General features: G+C 41.2%; 1 protein-coding gene across 2 annotated transcripts; it reads left to right on the forward strand.

Annotated features, from left to right (window-relative positions):
- The first annotated feature begins 1,538 nt into the window (after nt 1–1,538).
- arf6a (ADP-ribosylation factor 6a) lies at nt 1,539–4,915 on the forward strand. Of its 2 annotated transcripts, XM_034161852.1 has the most exons (3): nt 1,539–1,692; nt 1,816–1,898; nt 1,971–4,915. In XM_034161852.1, the coding sequence occupies exon 3, from the start codon at nt 2,256–2,258 to the stop codon at nt 2,781–2,783; it is 528 nt and encodes a 175-aa protein (XP_034017743.1). In that variant the 5' UTR covers nt 1,539–1,692; nt 1,816–1,898; nt 1,971–2,255; the 3' UTR covers nt 2,784–4,915. The 2 variants fall into 2 exon arrangements, with proteins under 2 accessions (XP_034017743.1, XP_034017741.1); XM_034161850.1 differs by having other exon boundaries at nt 1,816–4,915.
- Nucleotides 4,916–8,898: the final 3,983 nt, after the last annotated feature.

Raw genomic sequence — 8,898 nt, forward strand, 5'->3', positions numbered from 1 at the left:
TTTGGCACGTTTTACACCGGATGCCCTTCCTTACGCAACTCCACATTACATGGCAAAATTTACGTCATGTGAGTGAAATCTGTGAAATCGTTGCCCCTCCCAATGTTTGAAAAAAGACAACAATACAAAAAAAAAAATCTGATTTGGAGGCTCAAAATGTGTCTAACCGGTCTTACTCGAATCCACATATGTCTAGAGAGCTGCTAGAAATATTGAAGGGCTCCAACTGCTGTTCCTTCTGCTTAATGCAGAACATCTTTTCAATCAGGACCCGGGACCTTCATACCGCTACATATCTCCCCACCATTTTTGACTTCATCCCAAAGTCACAGGAGCATTTAAGCGTGTTCTGTGATTACCCACATCCTACCAACAACGCCAATTGTGACCGTAGGACCTTTATGGCTGGGACGGCGGTGGGATCGAACCCCAGACGGCTTGCACTAAAGACCATTCCTCTACCAGGTCAGCCAAAGGGGAATTCCCTGTTAGCCAAGCTAGTGGGAATGTCTTTTCAAACAGGACCTGGGACCTTCATTCCGCTATATAAGTTTTAGATACAGGGAGGGCTCCCCCTATCTGTGAGAGCCAGTAACATTAGAAATGTGAGACTAAACTACACCCATTGTAAACACCCATACTGTATAAAAAGTGTTGTATGACCCATTTTCTGGGCCTTTCACAAGATGGGCACTATCTGTGAGGGTCCCAGTCTGGTTTTCACTAGTGTGACCTTTATCCATCCATCCATCCATCCATCCATCCATCCATCCATCCATCCATCCATTTTCTTCCGCTTTATCTGGAGTTGGGTCGCGGGGGCAGCAGCTCAAGCAAAGCTGCCCAAACCTCCCGATCCACACACACCTCCCCCAGCTCCTCCGGGGGAACCCCAAGGCGTTCCCAAGCCAGCCGAGAGATGTAGTCCCTCCAGCGTGTCCTGGGTCTTCTCCAGGGCCTCCTCCCAATGGGATGTGCCCAGAACACCTCTCCAGCGAGGCGTCCAGGGAGCATCCGGAAAAGATGCCCGAGCCACCTCAACTGACACCTTTCGACGTGGAGGAGCAGCGGCTCGACTCCGAGCTCCTCCCGAGTGACTCACTCGGGAGTGTGACCTTTAATAAATCCAAAATGAGGAAAACAATGGTTTTGTTGTTGGAAAGAAAGGGAAAGAGCCGGGAGAAATTACAATCAGGTTCCTAACCTTTGCAGAAATGTGGAAAAAAGAAACCCTAAAATGACAGGCTTTTTAATGCTATCTCGGATTTTCAAAAAAGCCACAAGAGATTTTCAAATAATGTGTGATTCTACACATTTTTGAATTGATTTATGCGTGGATAACACAATAAAGTGACACTTCTTCCCATCACGGTCCACAATCCTCTCCTGAAAGGTTCAGATTAGCTTGTTCCGCAAAAAAAAAAAAAAAAAAAAATCCTTAATTTTGACTATTTTGAAGCTCATGCTCTTGGAGTAAAAAAGTTCTAAGACTAAAAAAAGTGAGTGTCCAGATGTCGGAGCTGGGGAGGAGGCCGTGAAGGCAGCACTGTTGTGTGAGCAGCGGAGGGGAAGTGGCGACTGATCTGGGTCCGCACCTTTTCCGGTAACACGGCACCGTTCAGGCTGAGAGGGAGAGCGGCGAGAGCGTGGAGACACGGCCCGGGGAGCGGGGAGAGACAGCCGAACACCGAGGTATTTATCACGGGCTTCGCTTTGTGTGTGTTTGCGGCGCTTTTCCGCTGACAAAACGAGTGTTTTTTGCGTTTTAAAGTTGCCCTCTGTACTAACACCCCTCCCTTCTCTCTGGTGTCACAGGGGGAAGAAAGTCGAATGAATCAGTGACCTTTTCGAGCGGTTTTCTTCTGGATGTCCCGCTGCAGAACCCCACTTGATTTCGGGTAATTTTTGTTTTGTTTTTTTTGTTTTTTTCCTACTCCTTTTTATACTTTCTAAGAAACCCTCGAGTGTAGCATCTTAAAAGTGAGGACCAGCCGAGTGAGGAAGTGTGAACCCCGGGCCTGATCTATGAAACCTGTTTCAAGTGCAACTCGGCTCACCAGCAGTACAGAAAACAAACCAAAAAAAACACTTGAAATGCGGATTTTGAAGGAAGTTTGTGCTCATCTGGGTATGTGAGTGATTTGGAACTTATTCATCCTCGCCCGCTTCTTCAGTCACTTTTGCCAGATTGTATACCAGCAAGGGGTTTTTTGACACATCTTGAAGAGTTGAAGTATTTATGCACATTGTACAAGATGGGGAATATATTTATGAAGATCTTCGGCAGCAAGGAGATGAGAATACTGATGCTCGGACTTGACGCCGCCGGGAAAACCACCATCTTGTATAAGCTGAAGCTCGGACAGTCGGTCACCACCATCCCCACCGTCGGCTTCAACGTGGAGACGGTCACTTATAAGAATGTGAAGTTCAACGTGTGGGACGTGGGAGGACAGGACAAGATCCGGCCGCTTTGGAGACATTACTACACGGGGACCCAAGGCCTGATTTTTGTGGTGGACTGCGCCGACAGGGACAGGATCGACGAGGCCAGGCAGGAGCTCCACAGGATCATCAACGACCGAGAAATGAGGGACGCCATCATCTTGATCTTCGCCAACAAGCAAGACCTGCCGGATGCTATGAAACCTCACGAGATCCAGGAGAAGCTGGGCCTGACACGGATCAGGGATAGGAATTGGTACGTTCAGCCCTCGTGCGCGACATCAGGGGACGGACTCTTTGAAGGTCTGACCTGGCTGACCTCAAATTACAAATCTTAATGTTTCTCTCTCACCAGCCTGGACTTGGATGCAAAAAATAATAATTAAAAAAAATGTAGCTGCGAATGGAGAAAAAAAAAAAAAAATGCAATCAGAAGAAACAAAACCTCTCTGCGAGTATACATCAAAGAGAAATGCAACTATATTTTTTCTTTTTTCTTTGTTTTTGACAATGATAACGTCGCTGTAATCCATATTTCATTTAAACTAGACAATTGTTTTGGCAGGCTTTCTTTTCATAGTTCACCTTTGGTTCTGTATTTCACTCATATTCTGTATAATCATTAGTTACGTTGAGCTCTTATTGCGTAATTCTTTTAATTTCACTTGTATAATTCATCTGAGGGCACTTTGGGTTTAAGGGTTACGGCACACATTTCAAGGTTTTTGCCGAATGTCCGGCTACATATCCAAAGTTTGAGGTAAAAACGTCCCAAAATCTCCTTCGGGACTTTACTCCAGAGAGAGTTGCCTACATCAGCATATTGTATTCAAGGCTCCAACCGCCTCTAATTTGTAAGAATGTGTTTAACATACATAAGGACCTCACGAAAAAAAAAAAAAGACGATTGTACAAACTTTTTGGGATGATTGTTGGAATGTTTGTGCTTATTTTCTGTGCGGTGATTCCATCCATGTCTGGTTTGGTTGTTGTTTGAAAGAAACTTCACGGATGTTGGATGTGTTCCGCACAGGATGCGAAGGTGGCCGAACATAATGCGCTTCAGAAACGGATCGCCTGTTTTGGAAAGTTGCTGTGTGCTTCCTGTTTCAAAACGAGGCTCTAAACCAGATGCTTCTGTTGCCAGACAACTTCTTGTTTACTGTCGGTATTTAATTTTTCTTAAATGCGTAAAAGTTTGCAAATTTTAACATCTGCACCACAGTTTGTTACACTTCTGGAAGTCTTGCACTGTCGCAGAATTCCGATTTAATCCAGTAATTCCCACCTTTGCATACTGTGAGGAACGGATGGACACAAGAGATGGCGGTTTCAAAACTTTGAACCAATTTTGAAGTGTGTGTGAAACGACTTGGTAATTGCGATCTCTTTGCTGGTGCACCCCCTGCTGTCCGAACCCGGTACTGCGGCTGATCTGTAGTTGTGACAGAGCTGGCTCTGCAATGTGATTCAGTCATTTGGCTACAGTTTGTTGATGCTGTTTCGGGTTTCAAGACAGCATATTCAGACGAGATGAGATGCATTTCAGCTCACTTTAGCTCTCCTAACTTTTCATAAACGACTTTGTGTGCCGAGCGGTTTTAAAAAAAAACGCTTCAAATAAATGGGCAGCCAAATGATTCAAAACTTGGTTCTGTTTGTTCCTGATGTTTTGAAAGCACCACCTTTGAAACAGTGGTTTTCTTCGCTTCAGATTGAACGTAGGTCTTGAAAACGCCATCTCTATTTTCACACTGTGATATGGATTGATAGATATATATATTTTTTTTTCAAATCATGGTCTGAATCTGTTACCACGAGTCTTATTGTCTGATTTGTTCTCCCAGAGCTTCCATTTACTGCTGTTGTATTTGTAGTATCAGCTGCCTTAGGAGGGACCCTGGTTACAGGTGCCCCAAAAACAGTCAAGACGGAATGTTTTCTCACTGCTGAGTTTTGCACTTTGAGACGGGGATTACCACCTAGCTGGCTGTGCACATTTAACTTTTTGACTTTTGGACCCCAGCAAGAGTTTACACAGTTACCAACCCCCATCAACCAACTCCATATCGGTGCTTCAGTAGTTGCGACGGTCCTTGTTTGTTCGTTTTACCATCATCATCTACAAAAAACAAATTAGCATTCTTTTTTTTTTTTTTTTTTGATTTTTGTTTTGTTTTTTTTGCTATGCTGATGAAATAATAAAAAAATGTATCCAGATCACTATCGAAGTGACGCCTTTTCAGTGAGCAACCGCGACCTTTAGAACTGAAAACGGAATACTTCATGACTGAGGGGAAAAAATAAAATAAAATAAGCGAGCTCAGTTTGCAGAAGAGGAAGTGAGAGTTTTGGGGCGTTGTGATGGCTGAAAGAAAGGTAGAATAAACTGTGAAGTGAGCCCTGGCGTGTTTCCTTTCTGCACTCGCATGTGTGAGTCATTGGCTGTGAATAAATGATGAGATCTCTGGTTTCACGTCGTGATTGTCAGGTACACCTGCTTCACTCGAAGCTCTTAAAAGTGTTGCTTTGTCTCCCACCGACGCCTTCTGGAAAAATTCAAGCGGTTAATGTGAAATTATTAGAATTCTAATAATTCCATTAAACGTCGAGTGCCCTAGAGGTTACGCGACGCCATGCTGTGGGATCGGGTTTAGAACCAACACTCATGAGTAGATGTTTTACATTCTGCTGAGTGAGTTTGATTGTGCACTGTGTGTCACCCTCAGGTTGTTCACACAATTCAAAATGCATATAATGAGGATAAACTGGTTAAAATGTGAATTTTGATGCACCATATCAATCCAAAAAGCCACTTTGTTTAGGTTATTTCATATATCTTATGAATATATGTTGCCTGGACATGTCAATTTGTGCAGGTGCTTATTATCTTGACCTGCATGATGGGAAATTAGGAACAGGTGTTACACGTAGCTTGAAATATGATTTAGTTAGTTTCTGGCATTTTTGTGTAGTGGTTACCTCAATTACACATTTGTCTATATTTCCATGAGCCTTTTCTTCTTGATTGACCGTCTCAGGATATATATGGGTGATTCATTCACCAAGATCAGTGTGTTTTTGAAAAATGGAACGCACTGTCCAAAAATCACACTGTTAAACAGTGGTGGCCAACAGGCAGGTATATGGTCTATTAAATTAACAGAACAAACTTACTTTTTCTGTTGTTTTGATACACTAAAGTTAACCATATTTTTAACAGTTTGTCCTCATTATATGTCCTTTTAGTGCACAGACTGAAAAGATTATATAATTTATTATTTTTGACTTACCCTGTTCACATCCCAGAGAGGATGGACTCATTTATTTTACAGTCTATCTCCCTAAAGTGTAGGGAAATCATAAAAAAAAAAAAAAAATCCATAACCCAGTCAAAGCATTATGTTTTATTTTCCTTAAACATTTTACAGCTATTGGATGAGAAGTACCAGTAAAATATATTGTGTTGGCGATGGCCGAGTACAGATTATGATCCCGCTCAGAGTTTTTGAGCCAGGAGGAGAGAGAATTGAATGCTGATCATAGCTCTACGTCTAAGGTCACCTTTCCTTTTACATCGGAAGACGCGAGCTACACAACTGTGACATCACCGAGTGAAGACAGGAAATGGTTGAGGACTACAAACATACGTTCACACATGTTTGGCCATTACTGCCCTTTGTGTTTTAAACAGATTTCACAAATCCAGACAGAAAGTCCACATTCACCCGAAAAGGTCACATTTTAGAGATATTTTAGATTCTTTTCAAGTGCTTATCTAATTCCCTGAGATTCCAGTGGAGGAATGCCTGCTCCAAACCTTTCGGCTTTTGCGAAGGCTCTGTTTGCTCATGTGGTGTTTGTTCTGTGGCTGTCGATTTGAAGTTTGACCTCTTGCCGGCGAAAGCAGCGTGACGTCCGGCAGAAGTGAGATATGAATGCTTGTGACTCACAGGCGTAGCTAAGGGGGTGGATTTTGAGCTTAAACCCCTCCCCAAATTGTTACAGGTGCAGCGTTGGCAGTAACTAATCCTTTTGATACTTTAATCCAAATACTAAACCAATTGCTTCAGAGATGAGTCACTGTTTTGAAAAGAGGGAAATTAAAAGATTATTTCAGAATTGGTATTTGCCAAATACTCAAAAGCCTTTAAAGAAAGATTTGAGGAGTTTGGTTATAGTTGTGCACGTACAACAATCAGGCTTGGGGAGTAACGGCGTTACGTAATTAGGATACAAAAAAAGGTAACTGTATTCCGCTACAGTTACAGAAAAAAGACGTATTCAGATTACAAGTATATTTAGTAAAAATGGGGATTAGTTCGCAGGATTACAATTTGAATGCATTTTATGATATTATCTGTATATAATATAGTTTTTTTTCTTTGAAACTAAAACGTGGACAGCGACATGTCTCCTAACCGGGCAAAATACTGATGAAGTACCCGGATGTTAATGCATTTTCAATGGAGATTCGCGACTGAACACACTCAGAAAAATGCTCACAAAATACGTGTTAAAAAATGCCATTTTGAACTGGATATCAAGCCAGTAAAATTAAATTACATTAAATTAGTATTAAACTTACTCTGACACACACATTCCCAACAAAATTGCAGTTGCGTGAGCCTAAAATTTTGCAGTTACAAGATAAAATGTGTTAATGTGTATATATAAACCATATTATATGAAGAAATAATTGTTTGGAAATGCTAAAATAAGTCTTGAAATTAGTGGTACAGTGATTATTAGGTGGTTCATTAATCAGACAGGGTACAAACGTTTTGATCTAATAGGAGATCGCAGTCTCGTTTTAGCCCTCCATGATATCGCGGGATTTGACCACTTATGGGGACGTGCATTTAATATATACACGGATAAATGGTGTACTGTTTTGTGGGAGATGTGTCGGTAAGTGGTAGCCTACACAGGTTACTAGAGTAGCTCCCTTCTCTCGCCTGTAAAACACCTCGACATGTTTCAGCTCCGGATCATAAACAAATCGCAACACATGAAAATTCAGTAAGGTATATCTTATATATTATATTCCAATTCTAAGGTGGAACTATGCTAGTATATAAAGGTATATCTGAAAACGAAGAGTAAAATAGAAGACTAGAAAAGAGTAGAGTAGAGCCACTTAGGTGCCTGATCTTGAGAACCAGGGATGGTAGGTTGAAAAGCTTTTTTTATCCCATGGGAACTCTCCCTACCCACCCAAGTGGCTCAAGAAAAAAGTATATATAATATAATAAATAATGTCCATGTCCACTTTCCCACCGCATCGTCACTTTTTCTTTCCTTTTTCACTTTGTTTGCGTATAATTTGCCCCAAAACCCATTGAAAATGCCACGGTTGGTCTCCCAGAAGTAGAGAAATCGCATCATATGCATCATATTTTAGTGCCCACCCCCAAACGAGACTGTGGTTTCCTCTTGTCCTTGGCCTTAGTTAAAATAAAAAGTGCACTAATCATGTCTGATAAGTGGGCTTGTCAGTGTGGCTTCTTCTGTGGAAGGGTGCTAGGACTCCCCCTTGTGTCAATTTGCATGTATACAGGTGCCTTAAAACAGTGGGAAGGGGTGCTTTGAAACGGTAGGAAATATGCCAATGCTTGATGGAGCAATGCCTAACGGAAAACGGTAAATCTTGAAAAGAGATTGCAGATAGTCAGTGTTAAATAAATGTCCATTTAATTACAGTTTTTTTTTTTCCACGTGTTGTTACTTGTGTTGTATCATCTGCAAAAAAAATTATATATCAGCCACCATGGCCTCTAAAAATTGACATCGGTTATTGAAAAACCCACAGCAATTGACTGAAACATCAACACAACAAATTAAACCATTGCTTTAAACATGAGCTAGCTTTGGTGGCTCAAAATGCTAAATGAGGGGGTGAGTTTGGGGGGGGGGGGACTGCATCCACACTTCAAACATTACTTTGGGGAAAAAAAAGGTCTGTTTGAACATCTTCAAAATGCTAATTGAAACAGATGTTTCAGAAAATGAGTCACGACTCTAAAGGAACTTTTATTCAGAAATGATTCTTTTTTCTTTTTTTTTTTGAAACCTTAAAAATACTTGCTTTAGCAATTTATTACACTTTTTAAATGCTCAAAACATGAAATGGAAAAAAATAACAAAGATTCTCCTTTTTCAAATGGCCAATGACACAATTGCTGTGGAAGTGAAGGAACATCAAAATAATAAAATCACCTACTGCTTTATTTATGGTTAAACTTGGTGATTCCCCCCCCCCCCCCAAAAAAAATGCCTTGCTACACCCCTGTACAATCACAGTCACTTTAAAGTTTTGAACTGCAAACACAAGTTGAGTTTCCTGCACTTTTCATGGATTCCATAGTGATGATCCAGTTTATTTGTGAGATTCTGAAGTCGGGGCCTCACTTGTCAAATAAAATTTTATTTGCTTATGATTTTTTTTTTTCT

The sequence above is a fragment of the Thalassophryne amazonica genome, chromosome 21 (genome assembly GCF_902500255.1).
Source record: "Thalassophryne amazonica chromosome 21, fThaAma1.1, whole genome shotgun sequence".
Classification (NCBI taxonomy): Eukaryota; Metazoa; Chordata; class Actinopteri; order Batrachoidiformes; family Batrachoididae; genus Thalassophryne; species Thalassophryne amazonica.

Coding starts and splice junctions, on each gene's coding strand:
- arf6a (XM_034161850.1), top strand. CDS start 2,256: ATGGGGAATATATTTATGAAGATCTTCGGCAGCAAGGAGATGAGAATA.